Below are 24,477 nucleotides of genomic sequence, written 5' to 3'. Positions count from 1 at the left end.
TCAGGTAGTATTATTCTGCTTCACAGTTAGTATAAGAATCTTAAGAGTAGTATGCTTTTATTTCCCTCCCCTCACCCTTGATGATACTCTTCTCAGACATTTCACTTTACATATGTTAACCACACAATACATTGTTATTATTTTTGCTTTAAATGTCTATTAGCCTTTAATGAAAATTTAAAATAAGGGAAAAAAGCCTTACATTTGTACACATATTTACCATTTTTGTTGCTCTTTATTCCTTTGCATAGAAGATTTCTATCCAGTACCTTTAACATTTCCTGTAGGGCAAAAGTCTTCTTGTGATAAATTCTTTCAGCCTTTCTAGGTTTGAAAAAGTTTTATTTCATTTTCAAAAGGTATTCTCACTAGGTACAGAATCTAAGTTGAGTTTTTTATTTTCAAAAATTCAGTATTTGAAAATTATTTCAAATATTTTGGGTCTTTTTAAAATTCAGTTGTATAAATCCAATCTCTATTATGCTATCTTGGCCAGAGGCTAAAATTCAATTGCAAGTTTCCCATTTTTACCATTTAAAATTTTTCGTGCTTATTTAGCTTTTAAATTCCATGACAAAAAAAAGTTTCATCTTTATGCATAAAGTTACTAAAATTATTTTATTTATCCAACCTCTTTTAATACACATTATGTGCATTTATAGAAAAAGGCAATAGGAAAATATTAACCGATTTAAATACAGCATGTAGCAAAACACACTTTTATGTCTTCTAAATCTGTTTGATAATGATGTATAAGAAAACCTGTTACAAGCCATAATGCTTTTATAACCTGTCAGGAAAAAAGATTATAGAAGCACTCCTAAAGCTTTAATACAAATGTATTCTCTGAGCCGCACTAGGACAAAGTAATCTGCTTTTATTTCTTGAAGTAATTATTAGTATGTTTACACTTATTTAATATATCCTTAAAATCGCTCATCACTTAGGGGAAAAAAGTTAGTAAGCTAGCTACATTTCTTCTTTTTTTTTTAATAGAGTTCTTTTAGTAAATACTTTCATCTCAGAAGTCAAAATTGGGCAGGAGTGCTATATACAAGGTACATAGTTTAAATCTTTGGGACAAAAGACTATAAGAAGGTAAACAAGCCAGTGGCCCTCCTAATCTTATATCACTAAAAATGTAGATCAGAGCAGGCAGATGTACACATCTACATATTATCAAAGAGGTGTAAATTCTTTTGACAATTAACCTTCCTGTTGTTTTTTTTAATTTTATTTATTTTATAGTAAGGTCAATAGTATAAAATATTACACACAACACACAAAGAATTAGAGAAAGTTAATGATATAAACCACAAAACAAAATAAACCACACCTCATTTGGGAGAAAAAAAATGGCGCTAATACTGTAATATTTAGTATGTAATATGAAATTTTCACTGTTTATAAGTTGAATTATATTGATTGAAACTTTATAGTATAATTTTGTATGTTATTAATTCATGAGATAATCAGCAGATATGCAGTTCTGGTTGAGTCTTATAAACCCTTAAAAGTTTTCATAAAGTGAAATTAGCTAAAAAATACTGACCAGGAGTAGAGATTTGTTAGAAGTATAATACAGTAACATAAATGCAATAGATATAATGTAATCTGTGCAATTCAAAATTCTGAAAATTTTCTTATCAAATGTACAATAAATAATAGTCATACTTGACTTCATCAAGTTAACAAAAAAATTATTAATCAACCTTGTGTTTTATTAGTCAACTGCTTAGAAACCCAAAACACCAATTAAAATTACTTTCTCCATAAAAATAGAAGGTATCTCAAACTCTTTAATCATCAAACATCCAAAAAAATTTGGAAGGCAACTGTCAACCAAAAATATTATGTTTAAAAGAGGTTATTAAAAAACATACATAATCTATTTTTTTTCCTGCACAATTTTCTTTTCTTATGAAAAAGGGCACTTAGTGTATAGCTAAAGCTTTCAGAAAATAAAGATTCTATTGGCTTTCCTCTTAGGCAGATGACACAGTGTACAGTTTTTAATACAAAAATATAAATATTTTTGACAGAAAAGATGAAATAGTGGTTGGTATACAATCCCATCACCCTTTTACTTGAAAAAAAATTTTCCCAGAGGCCATGAAAACAATACTGAATCTATATAGCTCTGTGTTGCCAGAAGCTTCCCAAATTACAAAACATTAAAGTATTCACTGAAATTTCAAAAGTGTGCCCGTAGTCTTTTGTTTTCTTCTCGTAGTCTTTCAATTTCTGCCACTAAACCTTCATTCACCGAGTATCTTTCCAACAAAGAGTGCATTTCATTCTAGAAAAGGGAAAAAAAAAGCTTTTAAAATTATTGCCATCTCATTTATTTGGCAAGCCGTTTTACATATTTTCAGCTATCATTTTTCTCAGGTTTGATTAAGTAACTAAATGATTTTTTTTTTAACTTAACCACCCTTACTACTTTGTTAATATAAATGAAAGAGCACTGGTGAAATTTATATATTTGGAAAGCTTATATTTGTACATTTCGGAAGCTTTTTGCTTACTTACTGCAAAAAAAAAGCTGTGAAAAAGTAGCTATCATACTTTTTTATCATCCTATCATATCATATCTTTGTAACTATCACAGGTTACAAAGAAGGGTGACTAGTTAAAATCTATTTTACTTATTAAATTTCTAAAACTCCCTGTTTATTTCTTAGCAATTAGATATAACTAAGTAAAAATACATCACCCCTTTATGGACTTTTTAGATCCACAGCTATGCTCACTTACAATAAAATATGTCAATACATACCAATTGCATATGAAACTGTTTAATCATCTCCACCTGCAAATTCACAATATCCTTATGGCATGCTTCTCTAGGGAAGAATGTAAAATATTTATTAGAATTATAACAATTTTACCAGCTCTAGATCATTCAAGAAAATGGCTAAACTCTTATTGTTTCACGTTACTGTTAATAATTATTATTACAATAGTAAAAATACCACTGCACCTAGTATTTATTTACTCTGTGCTAGGCACTGTTTCTTGTACTTCAGATGTAAGAATTCATTTAATCTTCACAACGAGGTGCAATTATTACCTCCATTTTACCAATGAAGTAACTGAGTCACAGAGTAGTTATAACTTATCCAATGTCACACAACTAGTAAATGGTGGAGTAGGATATAACCCCAGGCTGTCTACCTCCAGAACTCTCATTATACTACATTCCTTAATACAGAAATTATCATTAAGGAAAGACACAGGTTTATATTACAGTGAAATACAGATAATGCCCTAGGTTATAATGTTTTAACTATTATCAATGTTTAAGCTATCAAAAAAAAAAAAAAAAAAAACTTCCAGCAGAATGAAAAGAGCCTATTTGGGTGTAACAGAGGTTACTCAATAAAATGCAATTAATTCATGCCTACAAAAGCCATAAAAGTGGGAATTCCCTGGCATCCCAGTGGTTAGGACTCAGCACTTTCACTGCCGTGGCCCAGGTTCAATCCCTGGTCAGGGAACTAAGATCCTGCAAGCCACACGGTGCAGCCAAAGAAAAAGACATAAAAGTTATGAAGTATAACAATAAAAGGAACATTCAGCCACCTGCCACACAACTTATGGGCTAGAACATTACCAAAATCATAGACGCTTCCTGTGTGCTCCTCTCTGACTCCAACATTTACCTCTTGGGAGAAGCCTAAGAAAGAAGTCACTAGGCTGCTGAATTTTGTTTGAGCAAAGAAATGTTTTAAAAAGAAATATATATATATATATATATGTATGTTTGTATGTATAACACAGAATCTGTAGTCAGTCTATTTTCGTTGTGCTTGCTTTTGAGCACTACAAAAAGGGTACCATATCCTATGTAGGCTTGAGTAGTGGACATTTAAAAAATAATCCAGTATCATGTTTTCAAGTTTCATATTCTACATATCTGTAATTCACTGATTTATACTAGTGTGTACATTCTCCTGTCAATTTGAATTGTTTTCAAGTGTTTATTATTACAATATTGTTATAAACAATCATGTATATGTCTTCCAACCCACATGTGCCAATTTCTGTAGATGATATATCCAAGAGTAGATATGTTGAGTTATAGGTATGATCCAGAGGTACACTGCTCAGACTTACAAAATAACAGAAATTATTTTCCAAAGTGGTAGTATCAATGGACACACTCATCATCAGTATAACAGAGCTCATCTAGCTTTACATCCACACCAAGACTTGGTGTTACCAAGCTTTTTACAATATTTTCCCATCTACTGGGTGTGAAATGGTATCCCATTGCATTTTCAGTTGTCTGATTAATTTGTAGGGCTGAGCATCTTTCCTTATGTTCATATACCATTCCTCTTCTGTGAAATGCTTGCCTATGTCTTTAAACTATTTTTCTACTGAATGTCTTTTTTAAAAAAATTATAAGAGTTCTTTACATAATCTGGTCCTTTATTGGTTATATGAGTACTGCAGATAACTTTTGTCTTTTCATTTTATTAATAGTGTCCTGGGATAAACAATTCCTATTAATATTCTCAAATTTACTAACCTAATATTAATGCAAATTTATCAATCTATTTTTATAGGTAGTGTACCCTCTTATTTTTAAGTAACTTCTCAAACCCTGAAGTCATATATTGATATAAATTCTCTTACAATGCCTAAAATGTTTCCATTTACATTTAAACTTTTACCCTGTACGGAACTGATTTTTTAAATAGCATGCAACAGGGATATATACATTTCCTCTGTCATATATCACATTTCCATATATACATAGGCATTTTTTTGGGGGGGTGCCTATTTGATCCCTTTGGGCAATTTGTCCACCCTGTGTTAATGATACACTTTTTTTTTTTTTTTTGCGGTACGCGGGCCTCTCACTGTTGTGGCCTCTCCCGTTGCAGAGCACAGGCTCCAGACGCGCAGGCTCAGCGGCCATGGCTCACGGGCCCAGCCGCTCCACGGCATGTGGGATCTTCCCAGACCGGGGCACGAACCTGTGTCCCCTGCATTGGCAGGCGGACTCTCAACCACTGCGCCACCAGGGAAGCCCAATGATACACTATTTTAATGATAGCCTATCTATCTGACAAACTAGTCCCCTTCAACCTTATTCTTCTCCAGTGTCTTGGTTATTCCATATCTTCCTTCTTTCATATACATTTTGGAACTATCTCATCATCATCTTCCAAAAAACCCAGTTGGGATTTGATTGGAATTGCATTCAATCTATAGACCAAGTTAGAAGAACTGACAGCTTCATAATATCTTCCTATTTAAGTGTTAATGCTTTCTAATAATTTTTTTTAATGTTTTTCCACACACAGATCTTTACCATCTTTGGTTAGATTTATTCCTAAGTACCTTATTTCTTCTGTTGCAACTAAAAGATATTTTAAAAAATTTGTTTCTCTTCTGCTTTGAGTTATGACAAGAGCTGTATTAAAAAACAAACACAAACAACAACAACAAAAAGTGAAGGCATCGTAGAACCACTAAAGTAGCCAGGATTGGAGGGACCATGGTCTTGTAAAGAAGGCGAGTCTACTAGGTAACCTCCACATTTACCTCTGCTTTTCCCTCTGCGGGATGTGCTGATTCCATATTATGAGAAAAAGAGGCTGAGATGAGAGCAGTGGCCTGGAGTTTGAGACAGTCTCACTTGGTTGGGGAGTATTAGAATTCAGAACTCCCAAGGCACCCAGCACTGCAAGGTCCAAGATTCTGGAAAGGGGGTACCTGTAGAAAGTAAACCTGAATCTGTGCAATTTCCCCTCAAGACATCTTTGACTCCTAAGCAATGCCTGTACTGAGTTAGATGGCAGGAAAACAAACATAAAGTGGCAGCTAGGGCTTCCCTGGTGGCGCAGTGGTTGAGAGTCCGCCTGCCGATGCAGGGGACATGGGTTCGTGCCCCGGTCCGGGAAGATCCCACATGCTGCGGAGCAGCTAGGCCCGTGAGCCATGGCCACTGAGCCTGTGCGTCCGGAGCCTGTGCTCCACAACGGGAGAGGCCACAACAGTGAGAGGCCCGCGTACGGCAAAAAAAAAAAAAAAAAAAAAAAAGGCAGCTAAAGAGGAGAAAAGGTTTTGAGAGCCCTGTGATGAAGAATTGGAGGTTTAAGTTCGGGACCCACCAAGATAAAAAGGCCTGGTGAATACTCCAGACATTCAGCTCACATCTTAAAAGGGCACAGACTAAACCCTAGGAATAAAGGCAAACCAGAAATAAAATAGCCCTAAGAAAACCTAAAACCCAGGAAATGATCTGCTTGCAAGAAACTTATATCTTCTTTAAAGACAACAGAAATAAACCCACAGACTTCTGCTTAGGATGTTAGCGCCCCAGCCCTAATAATGAGAACAAGCCAGATAACCTATAAAATCATACATTTTAAATAAATTCAACTTTAAGAGTGCAAAGAAATCTAAATGAACTAAAATCCAGAAAATGGTGAGTCCCTCCAGAAGAAGAAAGACCCACAGTTGTTTTCATCCTAGACAGGGCAGCAGGGGAAGAAAGCTGCCATTGATAGGCTAAAGAGAACTAGCTGAAATTTTTATAGATTTTTAAAGGTCAAGTGAAGACTGTCAAGACAGTTTAGAATCCCAAGGAGTCCCAGCCGAAAATAAAGTCTCCATTCCCTCAACAACTTTTTGCCACAGGACTTCACTGAGTGCTCACGTAAAAATTAGGGGCAGAGCAGGAGGGCTGAGAGACAGCCCCGAGGGCACAGATGCACAGAGCCTGGTGAAGACTTAGGGCAGGGGAGAAGAACTGACAGTAACCCCTCTGAAGCACTCCAGGCCCTCACAGAGAAGTCAGCCTCCAGAGCTGAGGGAGAATGGCTAGCAGAGAGCCTCTCAATAGCCCACTCTGTCCCTCCGTTGTAAGGTACAGCTGGCAACACCTACTGGAGGCTGAAGTCAGAGCAGGTGGATCTGCAGAAATCCTCTGAGCCATTCTGGGTCCTCTAAGCAGAGGCTGCCTATGGCTGACAGAGGGGCAGAAGAGCAGAGAGAGGCCCCTGCCCATCCTCAATCCCCAGGCACAGGCACACAAGGCATGATTTCTTTCTACATTTGCCCCAGAAGAACTTCTCCCTTTCTGTGTTTTCAACATTGCTTTATTCACATTATATTACAGCTGTAACCAGACAATTCTGCCATTTTGCCCTATATATGCATTCCTGAAATATCTCATATATTTTAAAAAACTGTTTATGGAAAAATAATAGGACCAGATTTTTTTAAACGTGGTATGTACATATAACGGAGTATTATTCAGCCTTAAAAAAGAAAGAAATCTTGACGTGTGACGTGGATGAACCTGGAGGGCATAATGCTAAGTGAAATAAGCCAGACACAGAAGCACAAATACTGCCTGATCCCATTTATATGAGATATCTAAAACAGTCAAACTCATGGAAGCAAAGAACAGAATTGTGGGTGTCAGGGGTTGGGGAGAAGGGAAAATCAACGAGTATAAAATTTCAATACACAAAGTAAGTTCAAGAGGACTGCTGTTACAATATCGTGTCTATAGTTAACAATACCGTATATTGCACACTTGAAAATCCAAGAGGGTATCTCATGGTAAGTATTCTTACCACAGTAATACTGAAAAAGAAAAAAAAAGAAAAAAAAAAGAAAGAAAGTAACAGGATTTAAGGAGAAAGGACTTGGGCAGACCACTCAAAACCTATATAATCTTTGTAACCTGAGCACTAACAAAAACAATTAAATCCTAATAAAAATACTAGCATAGTTTAAATATTGAATAATCAAAGATTTTACCTTAAAAAAAAGTGAGGGTCATTTGGTAAAAGGGGAAACAAGATAGAAGAAAGGATTGGGGCTGTCAAGCATGGAGGCAAGGATAAAATGCCCAAAGATGGGGGAAAATCACAAAATAAGCACTTCCTAACACAAAGCACATAGCCAAGCCAAATTAAGAGGAAGGGAATAGGAAGAGATGGACATGGATAGGTGATTTGCTGCCTTTACCTGTGTTCATGTACTTTGTTTTGGTGGCTGTTACATGAACCACCAAAATTTCCTTATCATGTTGTCATTACTGCCCTATTTACAAATGAGTTAATTAACATCAAAGAAACACACATCATAGCAGCCCACACTATGTCTACCCTAGTTAAACTATAATGCTTTTGTGGGCAGATCATCCGTTTTTGTATCCTTAGTATCAGTACATACTAGGCACATTATAAATGTCAAAATGATTATTTTTCTTTAAAAATATATTTGTTAACATTTAAAAATTTTTTTCAAACCATTTTTAACATTAAAAAGAAACATGCACCAACAAAAACTGCACATCTTCTCCAACATTCTTGCCCATGGTATTCCAAATCTGAGCAAGAGTACTAAGTAACTAAAGGTCAGAAAAGGAAAAAAAATGCAAAAGATTCTAATAATTGAAAATAGCTTTCAAAATATATTGAGATGACAGGTAAAAGGAACCAGCATTCTAGAACATTCTTACAACGTTCAAAATTCAAAGAATGAGAGACAAGGACAGGTCCAGGCAAGAACTTTTTAAAATTAAGTATTACATTCTGATGCATTCTACTTGAAAATATTCAGAATTCCTTTAAAAAATATCTTTACTACATTACTGCACATAGCATACTTAACAGGTGATCTATAAATATTGTAAGAATCCCATTTGAGCTTACCAGAATCTGTCCATAGTTTGATGATGAAAAAGATCCACAATGGCAGCCAGCCTGCTACACCATCCTGCCAAGTTATCTAATAACTGCCCTAGGGAAATGTGCCTTTTCCTAGCTGATACAAAATAAACTCAACACTTCAAGATCAACAAAACTCATATTTTCTATGGTTTTATGGACCCCAGAACTTAGGCAAAAGTAGTAACCACAAACATAGTTACAGTTTTACACCTAATAAAAAAAGCTAGTCAAGGTCTAGATAATTTCTCAATTACCTAAAGTCATCCAATGTTTCCTGTATCATGTTCTGAATAAAACGGATTTGAACAGATGTCAATGGTGCATTTGGCCGATTATTTCCAATGGTATCAGCTATTTTTTCTGATAGTGAACTGGCAACTCCAGCAGTGACAGAAGATGCTATCTTTGGATCTAAAATTAAAAATGGACAAAATATTAATAGTCAACTTGGACTAAGAGACATCAAACACTTCTAAATATGATTTGGCAAGAGAAAACTTGAAAAACTGGTAAGAAACAGTGATCTTGTGACATTTAGAAAAATTCACTGTCTGGAATACAAATCTTAGAAACTTTCAATGACATTATTTCTAATAAGTCATTTATCTCTCTCTCTATCAATCTATCTACCTACCTACCTACCTACCTACCTACCTAAACTGCCAAGTGTCTAATGTAATAACATATGACAGAGGGATTAATCTTGAAGAATCTCTGAATCATTTTCTCTTACAAAAGATGAATGTGACAAGCCACACCACAAACTAGATAAACCAAGACTATTAGAAACAAACAGAAGGAACAGAGGAGTAAAGTAGTTCTACAGGCAAGGCCCTAGAGTTTAAGCTAATGCAATATATCCACAGAAATCTTAAAATATAGGTATCTATATAAAAGAGCTACTACTACACAAAGAGCTTTTTGTATAGGTAACTCTTATCGCTGAACCTAGTATCACTTTAAATGTGATGGAGTTTTTAGGGTCTCTGCCATGAACTCTATAGATAGAACTTTAATATGGAAAAAAAAAGACAATTTCAGGTACTTAATGACCCATTTTCAAAGGGTCCTATATTCCTATCTGTACCATAGTAGATCAAGACACTTACGTATTGGATTGAAAATGAAATTCACACCCAAAGAGTACCAAATCAATGTGGCTGAATTTAACATTTCATACCCATTTCATCGTCTTCTAGTAAGAGAGTCACACACTAGAGAAGTGTCATAAATTTTAAATTCCTTGAACTTTTTCGTCTATGATCACTCTCTTAACTTATCCTTTTCAAGTTAAATACTGGGAGTTTTCAACTTAGCACTCAAACATCAGGAAGTTTTATGAACTTACTTGGAGTTGAGGATCCATTGACTGGAAGTTCATATATAAACTGGCCTTCAATTTCTTTTTCTGGCTTTTCAAATTTCTCAGGACTTCTTGTTTGGTTGGATGATGGAGAGGTATTTAGATTTCCAGTTTCAGCACCAGAGATCAACTTTGCAAACTTCACATTTAAAATAAACAATTAATATATAAATTCCGGTTTTATCCATATTATCCATATAATTTGTATCTACTTTTCTCTTTTTTCCAGTAAGTACGGTCAGAAAAAGAAAGAATAGAAAGGTATCTTGAAGGAGAAAAAAATGTTGCTAGGGCCAGTGGCAAAATAAATCAACTTTACTAATCAAAAACAATTTCAATGATAACATGATAAGCAAAAGCTCATTTACTAAGAATCTGCAGTTGAATATCATTTAAAATGGCAATCACAGGCCAAAAAACTAAATAAATAAATCCCCAAACTCTCATGTGATAACTGGTCAGAAATATTTCAAAAGTAAGTCAAAAGACTTTTTTGTACTTCTTAAATGATCTTTTCAATATCATTCTAAAAAATAAAAATGAAAATAAACAGACATACTGCACAATAGACTCTATTAGATTACAGCAGAAGGTAATGATGATGAAATACCTTCTCAGCACCATCAATTTGCTCTAAGACTTAGAGTAAAAGACTTGACCACCAACTTGGTGCTTTGTGCTACAATGGAAATACATTCTAAAAGAAGTCAGGTATAAAATATTCTTACACAGACAGTTAAATCAAGTATCTTGTCTTAGGAAACAAACAGTGTAAGATTACACCTGCTGTTACCTCCAACATATCCAAAGACAGATTTCAAAAGTAATCTTCAGTTTTTAACATGTGACATCAAGATTTAAGAATATTTTCTACCTAGTAAGTGCACAGCACTGTCAATAATTAGGACATATCCAGTGGCAGCTGCCTGCTTTCTAGTGATGAGATGCATTATACTTGCTAGTGATAAACACACACAGTGAGTTCAATATCATTTATAGGCAGATACCTGCTTGAAGGAGTCTTTAGGTTCCTGTTTTCCCAGATACATTTTCTTAGATTCAGCTGTCAGATCATGATTTTCATTTTCTTCTTTCCCTGGAGACCCCATAAAGACATTAAGAGGACTAGAATGCAACACTGAAGTGCTTGAAGCTACTGGATTTTTTCTTTGAGGAAACACTGAGTTCAACTGTGGTAGAAAGTCAAGGCCTGAAAAAGAGGAGAAAAAAACTAGCACTTATATGGGATGTTCCCCAATCTTGGATATTTAAGAAAAGCACTTAACACAATAGACATGTTAATACGGTAGAAAGACATGGGATTTCGATTCAGAAGACAGGTTCACTTATCAGCTCTACCCCTTATTTCATTTGAGTTTTTGGGTAAAAGTCGTAAAACTCTATGTGACTGTTAAGTGATCTGTAAATGTGAATGATGATATCCACCTCCCTGAGTGGTGAGGCTTAAAAGAGATATTGTATGTGAAGATACATTGAAAACTGCAAAATACAATGAATGTTTTAGTAAATAAAAGTTTTTGACAAAATTGTTAATTTGGTATATGTCTGTGGTATATCTTGGTAGGTAGCCTCTAAGATGGTTCCTCATGATCTCCGCCTCCTGCCAAGGATCCATGGCCTCGTGTAATCACCTCCCTTGGAATGTGGGTTGGACCTAGGAACTTGCTTCTAACAAAGAGTATACAGAAGAGTGGCAGATCTCACTTCCAAGATTAAGTTACAAACACACTGTGGCTTCCATCTTGAGTGCCCTCTCACTTTCTCACACCAGCCCTGAGAGAAGCCAGCTGCCATGTTGTCAGCTGCCCTGTGGAGAGGCCCACAAAGGCAGGAACTGATATCTTCGGCCAATAGCCACATGAATGAGTTTGGAAGCAGACCCTTGCCCAGTCAAGCCTTGAGATGACTGCAGCCCTGCTGATACCCTAATTAAAACATCATGAGACATCCGAAGCCAAAGGTACCCAACTAAGCCACGCTTGGATTCTTCACCCACAATTATGAGATGGTAAGTGTTCTTTTAAGCTTCAAAATATTGGGGTAATTTGTTTGTTACACAGCAGTAGATAACACAAAATCACTTTTAACTTTGATAAAAATACTTCTCAACAGTTCTTACCATCTCCTTTTCCTACGGACTCATCACTTCCTTTGTTAACTACAGCATCTATAATAAAATTAGAAAATAAAATTTAAAAAATAGTGAAAAAGAAGCCATAGCAATTTAGGCTTCCTATTCGTTCCCCAAAGAGTTCAGGGACTAACAGTTTTAAGAAGAAAAATCTGAGTGAAGGTAAAGCTAGTATTCATATAAACTTCCCTTTTCATTCTTTTAGCTTCATGCATAGCAGCAAAGATAATTCTATGTATAGAGTCATTTAATGAGACAGCAAGGTATACCAGAAAAAGCACTGGAGTAGGCTCCAGAGACCTGTAATCCAGTTCTGCTTATACCACTGAATAGCTCTGTCACCTTGGACAAGACTTGGGTATAATTATGCTTCAGTTTCTGTACCTATATAATGGGGACAATGCCCCGACCATCTCACAAGACTGTCTTGAGGATCAATTGAAATAATGTAAAAATATTTTGTAAGCAACACAATGTTATTAAAAATATAAGGTTTCATTAAAATTTTTTCAATGGTAGAACATGTTTAAGAATATTTCAATATTGTAATATTATTCATTTACCAAATAACAACCAAAAATTGCTAACTCCATTTTAACAGATTAATAGAAAAATGGGCAAAGGTCATTAAAAAATTCACCAGAAATTCACATGGCCAATAAATTATCATACATGATTATCATATTAGTAGGACTATCATCCATCTCTCCACCATTCATCTATCTGCATGTGTGTGTTATACCTAGTAATCGCACAACACAGACACTTTTATATAAGTTAGTCATTTTTTCCTAACAAAAGCAGAGGTACTCTTATTTAAAAGATGAAGAAATTGAAGCACAAACAGATTAAGACTTTTACCTAAGTAGTGTTGAATCTTTGAGATTAAAACACAAATCTCTTGACAGTGAAAACCAGCACTATATTTAGTATCCATGTCTTTTTCTTATCAATAATATCAAACTCCAATAAACGAAGGGCCTATGGCTCAAACTCTAATCATATCTTTTTAAACAGCAAAAGCAATTAAAAAGGAATTTATATCCTTTATTACTTTCAAAAACCATTAAAAAGGATTTCATTTATAACTCAAACACTTTCAAAAAGCCCCTTCAATTAAAAAATTACTCCAGCGGTTCTCATAAACAAAGCTCCACAATTGGGTGCTAACCTCCAAAACCTTTCTCAACTCCAGCCCAAGCCACTTTTACCTCCTTTGCCCACATCTCTCCTCTCTTTACCCCTCAACTAGGTAGTATGACCTCTCTTCATCCTGAAAGGAATCCTTCCTCTTTTATTAGATGGAAGATAGCAATTTGACCGGGCAATTTGAGTCATTTTCAAGCTGGGGTAAGGCAGAAGACACTCAATAATTCTGTACCACTACGTATATATTTATTCTTTCTGCTTATGAAATTAGTTGAAGAAAATTTTGAAACCAGACAATTTTAAAGTAAAAAGTTAAATTTTATAAGATCATGAGTGGATGTAATAATTTAAACACCCTGCTACTGATGACATTTAGATTCACTCCTGTTTTTCAATACTATAAATAAACAGTAAACACACAAATCTCTGTGGGCTTCTCTGAATATTTTCTTAGGTAAATTTATAGAAATGGAATTAACAGGACAAAAAGAATGAATATTTAAGTCTGCCAAATCGTCTTCTAGAAATTAACCCATACTGTTAATAATACTGCTATTAGTAGTGAGACTATCCCAGTAAAGAAAACAGTATGAACATTAGCACCAAAATAGCACAGCCAAACCATGTGCCTAGTTCATATAGAGTGAACAACGATATATGTTTCTGTTTAACAAACTGGCAAAGGTTTTTTTTTTTGTTTTTTTTGGCTTTTTTCTTTTTAATGGCAACGTCTACTAGCAATGGGGAGTGTGTGTGTGTGTGTGTGTGTGTGTGTGTGTGTGTGTGTGTGTGAGTGTGTGTATGTGTGTGTATGTGTATGGTACTTTCATATATAGTTAGTGTAAAAGATGAGGCAATCTAACCCCCAGCCATATTTCTCCATGAAAACATTTAATACCAGTTAAATACTAATAATCAAAGAAACAAATTTTTTTATGTTAGGAAGATATTTTTTGCCTATCAAAATATCCAAGATTTGGGGAAGATTTATTTAGAAGTAGATACAAGTAAAAGATTGCCTATGGAGGCAAAACTTCCTTTAAGAAACTTCTGTGGAAATTAAAATGCTAACTTGAGAGCTATTTGCTTGGTTCCCATGTGAAAATTACTAGCATATATTTTGGAATGATAACATTTGAAATATCTGGGCAAAGGGGAAGATACCATCTCAGGGATTGAGAAAATTAGCAACTGTCATGAACAGAGTGAGACTGAAGCTATTATCCACATCTTTTAGCCAGAATAAAAATGTCATGACGACCCAAGCAAGAGGACATGATCCTCTGATCTGAACAGACTTACCATCTCGGATAGGTGAGAACATGTCACCTAAACTACTTTTTCCAGTATCATCAAAGCTGGAGAAATCCTGGGTTTTCCCACTCTCTGTTTCCTTAGATAAAATATCTGTGTTTATGCTTCGAGGCAGACCTTATAGAAATTGGATATAAAAATAAACATTTTTATTATTTCTCATAATAAATTTATCATGAGAAGCTAGGCTCTAAAAATGAATGCCTTACCTATAACATCGGTAACACTACAACTGTGGGCATCAGGAAAGAAAGCAGAATATAACAATAGCTCAGTTAAGCATCCTTTTCATGGAATGAAGGGCTCCTCAAAAGCAAATAACTTATTTGCTCATATAACACCACTTTTTAAATCTACTTTGATAGAACTTTTCTAAATAATTCATGTACTTTTCTTAACTTATTTTTGTTAGTGACTGACTCACTGTTAGGATCATCTACCAGTGATTAAAAAAAAAGTCTCTAAGGCATATAGTACAATGCCTAACATATAGCAGTTTTCAAGCAACGTTAGTTTCTTTCCCCAGCTTGCAGTGAATGGGTCTCTTTTTTCCCCTTTTTATTTTTTTCTTCACTAACAGTGGGAACCTAACACTGCTCTCAGCGTTACTGACCTTAAATGACTTCATTAACCTTGGGATAGTTTACTGAGAGGAAGGAAACCAGAATACCAAACTCATAAAGAATAGTACAGTAGACAACAATAAAGAGGCATGCAGTTTACTTCCTCTCAGTATATATTGCATGACTTTAGGGCAAGGACGTTATAATAGGAACTCTGCAGGCTCAGTAACTTCTTGCTCATTTTTGGGTCAAGGACTGAGTTCTAGAGATTCAAGAACTTTGATGAAATCTTGGCATTTGAATCGGTAGCATATTACTGTCTTACATTTTTAAAACTGTTTTATTTGCCATCTTGGTCCCAAATGAAAACTGAAAAGCCTGGGATAAAAACAAAGATTAGCTTTGTTCACAATATTCAAAAATGTCCAAGCCTGGCTAATGAAATAAACCTAATAACCTCACAAAAGTTATGACCAAACATTTGTACATCACTGTCATTGAAGGGTGTTTATACCAAGAGTGTAATCGGTTATAAAGAAGAAATTTCTCTCCCTTTTCTAGGTCCTCAACATGTTTGATGCATAACTCTAGCCTCTGGAACTTTATGAAATAGAAGCTTGGTATCATTTGAAAATAGTGCTAAAGCCTTATTTTTCTCTTCTTAAATGGCTGTTTCCTACTGAAAATGAGCACTAGCAACAAGTCTGTAGACAGCGGTTCTTTTTTTAAAATATATTTATTTTTTTTTGGCTGTGTTGGGTCTTCAAGGCTGTGCGCAGGCTTTCTCTAGTTGTGGCGAGTGGGGGCTACTCTTCGTTGCGGTGCGCAGGCTGCTCGTTGCAGTGGCTTCTCTTGTTGCGGAGCATGGTCTCTAGGCGCACAGGCTTTAGTAGTTGTGGCATGCAGGCTCAGTAGTTGTGGCTCGCGGGCTCTAGAGCGCAGGCTCAGTAGCTGTGGCACGCCAGCTTAGTTGCTTCGTAACATGTGGGATCTTCCCGAACCAAGGATGGAACCCATGTCCCCTGCATTGGCAGGCAGATTCTTAACCATGGCACCATCAGGGAAGTACCTGCAGAGGTTCTTTTCAATAACTAAATTAGTACACCTTCAGTAGAAACCATACGAACTTATTTCAAATTTTAAATTTATTTTACACCATGCTTAAAGTAATAGCAATAATGATGATCATAACGACAATATTAGCAACACTATAATTTATTGAGTGCCTACATGTGCTATGCCCTTTTGATACATTTTCTCCGATTTTCACAATAACCTCAAATGTTAAATATTATCTATGGAAGAGAAAAATGAGAAAAAAGCATGGTTAAGAAAACTGCCTACTAATAAGAACCTGCTGTATAGCACAGGGAACTCCACTTCGCTGTACAGCAGAAACTAACACAACATTGTAAAACAACTATACCCCAATAAAAATATATATATAAAAAAGAAAACTGCCTAAAGTCATCCAGGCAGGAAAGTGATAGATCTGAGACTGAAGTCTAACATACTCTCAATGTTTCACAGGGGGACAAATGTACATGTGTGTGAGTTGAGAGAGAGAAAATGATGCAGCAAATGTGGTAAAATTTATAAAATGGTGAACCTGCTCAAGGATATACTAGAACTCAAGAGTTCTTTGTATTATTACTGAAACTTTTCTGTAAGTTTGCAATTATTTCCAAATAAAATCAATAAACCGAAATTTCTCCTTGTGGGTGCACAGTAAGCACGCATTTTGCCAGAAACTGCTAATCAGCCAAGAATTATCATTAACTGGTGGCCCTGCAGACCCAAGTCTTCCACATCTAATTAATGCTGCCATTGTTACACATAAACTTCCTTATTAAAAACTAAATGACAGACACTGAGACTTCAGAAAGTTTACAATAAATGAGAGAATCTTTATTTTAATTTTTGAAAATTATGAATAAAATAAATAGTAATTTTTTAAACTAACACCAATTTTCATAACATAGTTAATTCAACATCTTGGCAAACATTATTTCTTCTTTTAAACAGATAGCAATAGTATTAGTTTCTAGGAGTTCTTAAATAAGGACCTTATTATTTTTCTACATAATATATAATGATTTTTATGTAAGGATGATATAGATATTCAAAGATAATTTATAGTGAATATACTTATTATATTTTTAAAAAAATTCTACACTACCAAGACTAACAAATTAAAGTTTTGCTTATACTTGGGAATAGTAAACTCATATTGAAAAAGCACCAACAAATATTTGTGCTCAATTTAAGTACTTGTCCTGAAAATTCAAAAAGACATGAGTACATTCATTTCTGGTAAGAATACTTTAGAGACATACTGGTATATCATGTAGACTTTTAAAAATATGTTGAAAGTGACAGTATAGCATAACTTCTTAAAATAAAAACAAAAAGGCTTTCAGGAATTTAGGGAATTACGATCTTTATTGTAGGCAAAGAATATCTTCTACAGTAAGTATGGGGAAGCTTATCACCATATTATACCTTCACAAAGTCTAAATGAACTCTTCTTTAAGAACTGTTTCATCAATACGATTATCAGAGTAGAAGAAATTCCTTAAAAATTTCAACATTTTCATTTATTTTTATTTAACAAATGACTAATTTATGGCTTAATATGTGCCAGGTACTATTCAGTACTTAAATATATTCATTTCATCACCTGACTTACTTTCCAGTCTGAAAATTGAAGTATAGGGGCCATTAATAGCTTTTTCTTTTAAACTGAGATCAAATCATAATGAAAGCATCAAAGTTTCATATTATCTACTGATTAATCTAAAAGCACAATGAAAAGTCATCTAGTCTGTAGCGGTACTTCTGAGAGGGTATTATTCTGTTTTTAAAATATCTTACAACGGAAGTTCAGCTAAACAGAGTAAGTGAAGTACCTTTCATTAACCTTTTAAACATTTATAGCTAAAGTTAAATTTTTCACTTTTTCAATTTTCACTATCTACTAATAATTTTACCTAAATACTCAAGTGAATTTAAGTTCTAGGTTCTTAAAGAAAGTGATAATGATATCCATTTGGGGAGGAGACAGGATGGGAACTCCAAATACTATATATAAACAACATTTACCTGCTTTGTCTTGAAGAGCAACTGTTCCTTTCCCCACAACTGCTGTCGTGGCCTGTGGCAGAACTGTGGCAATGGAAGTGGTAGCTGCTTCTCTGACAACTCCAGAATTCTGGACTCCTCCACTAGCAGTGCTCACGTTAACAGTACGTTTGTTCACAGCTGTGGGCTTATTTGAACAGCCTTTATTTAAACCTGACTGAAACGGAAGGGAATATTTAAAAGATCAGGTTTCTAATGCTCCACACGAGACATTAATATTTCATAAATTCCCTATTAGTTTAAAAAATATTGTTTTTCCCTTAGAAATCTTAAGCTTGCTGGTGGATGTGAGAGTTTCCCTCTGAACCATAAAAACCTTTTAATATTTTTGAAGAGAGAGAAATGTGAAAAGCGCAAAAAAAGTTTTAAAACTAAGTATCAAATGGATTTGTACTAAAATTATTTACAATGCTTTGATATAAAAATTATTATGAAGCAAAACTACACTGTGTTTAATTGACAACATATGATTTCTATATTCTGAACTAGATTTATTTAGTAAAATTAAAAATGCTGAAAACAAAGAAAATATCTTACCTTAGAAAGGACAGTGGAGTACTGAAATGCTATACATTGCACAGATGTCTTATGTGCACTGATGGTTTTAACTGGTGATTTCAACATCCTTAAATCATATTGATATATTTTCCCACGGGAAGCTCCAATAGCCAAAGTGGCTCCATCAGGCATGAAATCTACTGCAGTTAGAGGAGCGTCAGCCACTAAAGTTTTCACTAGCCTTTGGAAAGGAGAGCAAAGTATATGTAGATATGTGAATGTATATATATAAGCTTATACGACATATAAACAACTGTAAACCAAAACCAAAGTTACTTAGATTTCGGCACAGTTACTTGGAATACCCATCTCATATGTTTGTTTAAAGCAGAAATGCAGAATTAGACCTGGAGACATTTCTCCTACAATGGCATGTAAAGGAACTGCTAAGCACTCCATCCTATTTTTCTATTCACTTCCAATAGATACAATAGATTCTACATCTTCTAGAAACAGGACCTATTTCTTTGAGTAATTATTATTTTGGCAGTGAACGTGATAGAATTCCTGCATGTTACTCCACAAATAAGGGCTCTATAGCCTCAGGGTTAAGGAGGCTCCAAGTATCCCCTTTCCATTTAGTGACCTGCTTAGGCCTCAAGAGGATTATGACCTTTGACAAGGAAGCAGCTGCTACTTTGCTCTTGGTTATGCATCTCTTGACCCAAAAGCTAAAAGGATTCATGAGGTTTAATCCCCCCAGAAGCTAATACAGAAGTATGGATACTGATCTGCTGAAGCTGAACTCCTTGCTGGAGTGTCAGGTATACGAGAGGAATGGTTTACTGTTAGGGTTCTCAGTAAATTAGTTCAAAAAAGAAAAGAATAAAAAAAAAAAAAAGAAGAGTAAAATAAGTAACAGAAGACACCTCTTGCAGTCTTGCAGGTTTTTTTTGTTTTTTAAGCTAACCAAGCACACTTATAACTGTAAGAAGAACAAGAAGGCATAACAGACCTAGATACTTAGAGAATTATGTACCCTTTAGCTCTATATCAGTGGTTCTCAACTGGGGGTAATTTTACTACTTTTAATTTGGGGAGTACTACTGACATCTAGTAAGTAGAGGCCAGGGATGCTGCTGAATATCCTACAATGCTCAGGACAGCTCCCCACAACCAAGAATTATCCAGCCCAAAATGTCAACAGTTTAGAAACCCTGCTCTAGATAATGAATTAATTTTAAAGCAAATTAATCATATTGCTTTAAAAATACACAAATTTAGTTGTATTCTGAAAAAGAGTAATATGCATGCATGCTAAAATAAAGATGTGAAATCATTAACATGCTACCCCTCAACATTCATCATCCAGAAGTACTCTAAAGCAGGGGTTCCCAACCCCCAGGCCACGGATGGGTTCGGGTCCGCGGCCCGCGCTGCACACAGTAGGAAGTGAGCGGACTGAGGGCGAGCGAGCAAAGCTTCATCTGCTGCTCTGCACTCGCATTACGGCCTAAGCCATCCCCCCACCCACCACCCCACCCCACCCCGTCCACAAAACCGGTCCCTGGTGCCAAGAAGGTTGGGGACTGCTGCTCTAAAGAACACCCATATCTCATCTAGTTTTTTCTGCATGGGAAAAAAAAGAAAATTCTACCTTATTAGATAACAAATACACAAACTTTACATCTTCTAACATTAATCAGAGGTCTATACAAATCACAAATATGGCTGCTAATGAAAGAATTATTTGTTACTAAATTAAGAAATGAGCATGTTATACTTACTTCTTACTTGAAGTGTCATAGAGAATGATTCTTTTATCCAAGCCTATAGTTACAAATAGCAATTCATTGACAGGAGAAAAACAGATGCCTGAACCTGGAGCTTTATGTGTACTGTCAAAGTTATGGTATGGACTCTGACTATTCACATCCCAGAGAGTTACTATTCCATTATCCGAAACACTGCCCAGTAGCGACTTCTTAAACAAGGAATACTTCAAGTGCCGAACAGACTATGAAAATAAAAATAAATTTTACGGAATTGTAAGCATACATAAGAACATTTTATATAAAGTATAAATATGGCCAACCACATTATTCACAAGGGATTTAGAACTTCTCTGGTTTATCGCATAACAGGTTTCAATCATGACAACCATAAAATCATTTAGTGGGCTATAAGATGACCCTAAGACATCTTAATTCTAGTAACTGAATATTTGTCATGATTTTATTATGTTGGAGTAGAGTTACCTCAGTCACCTCTTTTTCAGAAGAAAAATACAATATATTGAGGTAAACTACATTAATTCATCAGGATTAGAACATTCCACCTAAATAAAAGGCCCAGTCACAGTCAAATCATGAATAAGTATAAGGGAATGCTGGTAGAGAATAAGCAATAATATTTTGCATTTGTTTTCAGTATATATTTTTGATATCTGGATATGCTTGAAACTGATGTGCTGGCAATTCAACACTTGAAGCACAATAAAAAATTAACTAAAACACAAAGGGGAATTGGCAACACTCTAGACTGGGGATGGACTATATACCCATTCTTTCAAAAGCTTTGGCCTGAGGGCAACGCTAGCCTTTCTCTAAAACACTCATCTCTAGAGGCAGTGGAGACATTCTTTCTAGTTTCTGCTGGACAAGAATATACAAAGATCCAGTTTGAGTAAACAGGTCTTAGATTAAAACTGGATGAATTTTATCTACTTTTACTAAAATGTTGCTTTCAAACTTGACTGATATTATCATTTATCGTGCTGAGAATTAAGTATTTTACATTTAAGCTATTTTCCCCCCACACAGAAATAGCAATGTAAGTATAGAAATGAATATTAAGTAGAATCCACAAGAGTGGGAAACTAGCTATAAGACACCTTCAAACAGTTTAGTTATAGTCCGGAGTCAAGCAATGAATCATGTTCTAGATGGCAGGTATCAACTACACATATAGGTCCCAGATAAAACTGCCACAGAACAAAAGTCAAACCTGAGGGCTTTTTGTTTGTTCTATCTAATCTATCACACTCCAAAAAGATTTAAAACCACCAGCTTTTATATATTAAAAAACTCATATTCTACTTCTAAGATGTTTCAAAATAGTAAGTATTAGCCCTCAACAACAAAAAAATATTTAGGAATAACATAACACAAATTCTGTCTAAGGAAACGAGTATTTGTAACCCGACACCTCAGGTAAGATAATCACTACGGTCAACCATGAAATTGGGCTCCTCATTTTCATATGGCTAAAGTACAAACAAAATTTTGGTTTATATTTTCCATTTTTGTTGAGGAAAAGCATATTCATTTGAATAGACAAATCTTTCCTCTGGTCTACACTCAAGAAAAAATAAACTACATGGACCTTGACTATATAAAAGATATAGAGAGCCTTAGTGAATTATAATGTTTGCAGAGTCATATACCAACCTACCTAAACATAAGCAAAATATTAATTTGTAAAAGACTTCTGTAGCATTTTAAGAGTTCATATAGTTATAGCCCTTCACATAATCTAAATTTGGATAAAATGCACAAGCAGAACATTAAAAACAAAACATCACCATAAAATCATAGACCTTCTAGATACTCAAAGTTCATAAAGTTCAACCTCTTAGGCACAGTAGTAATTTGCTAAAACATCCTTAAAATACGGGCCATCCAAAATCTGCTTGAATACAGCAGGGAACAAGGAGCTTACTGTTTTATATACAGTAGTCCCTACCTTGTCCACAACTTCACTTTCCATGGTTTCAGGTATGTACCGTGGTCAACCACAGTCCAAAAATATTAAATGGAAAATTCCAGCAATAAACAATTCAAAAATATTAAATTGAGCACTAAGTAGCATGATGAAATCTCACTCCAGTACGCCAGGATACCCTTTGTCCAGGGTATCCTGCCCATTAGTCACTTAGTAGGCATCTCAGCTGTCAAATCAACTATCAAGGTATTGCAGTGCTTGTGTTCAAGTAACCTTAATAATGGCTCCAAAGTGCAACACTAATGATATTGGCAATTCAGATATGCCAAAGAGAAGCTGGGTGCAGTGCTTCTGTTAAGTGAAAAGGTAAAAGTTCTCAACTTAATCATAATAAGAAAAGAAAAAAAACTATGGTAAGAATGAATCTTCTAACCGTGAAATTATGAGGAAGGATAAAGAAATTAATGCTAGTTTTGCTGCGCACCTCAAACTGTGAGTTATAGCCACAGTGTGTGATAAATGCTTAGTTAGGATGGAAATGGCATTAAATTTGTACAGTAAGATATTTTGAGAGAGAGACCGCATTCACTAAACTTTTATTACAGTATATTGTTATAATTGTTCTATTTTACTATTGTTGTTAATCTCTTACTGTGCCTAATTTATAAATTAAATTTTATTATAGGTATGCATGTGTAGAAAAGCACATAGTATATACAGGGTTCGGTACTAACTGCAGTTTCAGGCATGCACTGGGGGTCTTGGAACGCACCGCCCACAGATAAGGAGGGACCACTGTAAAACTTAATAAATAATTTAAAATGAATTTAAGTCAAAACCTAAATTCCATACATTGCCTCAAATTCTGTGGACCTATATGGCAACTCATTTAGAAAAGAAAAACAAGACTAAAGATAACCATAAATCTTCCTCTCAGATGAACCTGCGTTTCAAGTAGAGCGAAACTCTGTATGACTTGGGTAAAAACTTCTTAAACTCTCCAAGCCTCAGTGTTCTCGTGAACAACACAGAAAACACTTTTGTTTGCCTGTCAAGGTTACTTTAAGGATTAAATAGCATTTCTGCAAAAAGCCAGGTACATAGTAGGTGTTGCTACTATTCTCACAGGTTCATGACTCACACATTCATTCATGTACCATACATTTGAGCATCTTTTACATATAAGTTTTTAAAAGACCCTTAAGTAGCCACACTGGTTTCTGTCAATAATTCACCTCTAACTCTTTGATAACAGACCTTCATTTCTGAGCCTTCTACATCTATTAAATCATCATCTATTTAGAATATCAAGAGAATATCTAATGATCCTGGATAAATGAAATGTTTATCTAAATTATATTTAAAATAAGTATTAACTCATTTTAGTATCAACAGCATTTGTTAAGTCCCTATCTTGTTCCATATTCAAGATATTTCTAGGAAAAATAACAGCCAGCCTATAGGTCATATTTGCTGACCCCTGCTATAAATATTTGGAAATGTTTCTTTAAAAAAAAATCACAAAAAGGAAAAGAAAAACCATCCATAATCCTACCACCTAGAGAAAAACTGGTTAATAATTTGGAGGATATCCTTTAAGTATTTTTCTGTGTATATGTATGTTTGAGTTTGAGTAAAGTACCAACAGCAAACTTGGGACCATACTTTATTATTATAAAGTTAGCTGTGTTATTAATATCTTCTACTACATGATTTTAATAGCTGGATAATATATGAATGTACGAGTATATCAATTTATCTAAATAATCTAATGATGGACACTTAGGCTATTTCCAATTTCCAAGTACCCTGACTACTATTATTTTTAAAAATTGCTACTTTATAAAAGAATTTGTATTTTATTGTTGT

At 34.8% G+C, this 24,477-nt stretch overlaps 1 protein-coding gene across 5 annotated transcripts in view; it reads right to left on the bottom strand.

Moving 5' to 3' along the window:
- Nucleotides 1–203: 203 nt before the first annotated feature.
- Nucleotides 204–24,477, bottom strand: part of NEDD1 (NEDD1 gamma-tubulin ring complex targeting factor) — a 45,351-nt gene continuing 21,077 nt past the window's right edge. For 3 of the 5 annotated variants that reach the window (XM_049695025.1, XM_049695024.1, XM_049695027.1), the window contains 11 exons: nucleotides 20,673–20,902; nucleotides 18,925–19,126; nucleotides 18,349–18,544; nucleotides 14,672–14,800; nucleotides 12,209–12,256; nucleotides 11,076–11,278; nucleotides 10,054–10,207; nucleotides 8,960–9,116; nucleotides 5,560–5,730; nucleotides 2,780–2,846; nucleotides 204–2,299 (listed from right to left, as the gene is read on the bottom strand). In XM_049695025.1, coding sequence (XP_049550982.1) covers nucleotides 2,195–2,299; nucleotides 2,780–2,846; nucleotides 5,560–5,730; nucleotides 8,960–9,116; nucleotides 10,054–10,207; nucleotides 11,076–11,278; nucleotides 12,209–12,256; nucleotides 14,672–14,800; nucleotides 18,349–18,544; nucleotides 18,925–19,126; nucleotides 20,673–20,902 — 1,662 coding nt within the window. In that variant the 3' untranslated portion in view covers nucleotides 204–2,194. The remainder of the gene's footprint in view (nucleotides 2,300–2,779; nucleotides 2,847–5,559; nucleotides 5,731–8,959; nucleotides 9,117–10,053; nucleotides 10,208–11,075; nucleotides 11,279–12,208; nucleotides 12,257–14,671; nucleotides 14,801–18,348; nucleotides 18,545–18,924; nucleotides 19,127–20,672; nucleotides 20,903–24,477) is intronic. The other 2 variants (XM_004269516.3, XM_049695026.1) reach the window with 1 other exon arrangement.

This window comes from Orcinus orca, chromosome 11, assembly GCF_937001465.1.
Source record: "Orcinus orca chromosome 11, mOrcOrc1.1, whole genome shotgun sequence".
Taxonomy (NCBI): Eukaryota; Metazoa; Chordata; class Mammalia; order Artiodactyla; family Delphinidae; genus Orcinus; species Orcinus orca.
Note: the sequence above shows the minus strand (reverse complement) of the source record. Positions and strands in the feature narration are given on the sequence as shown.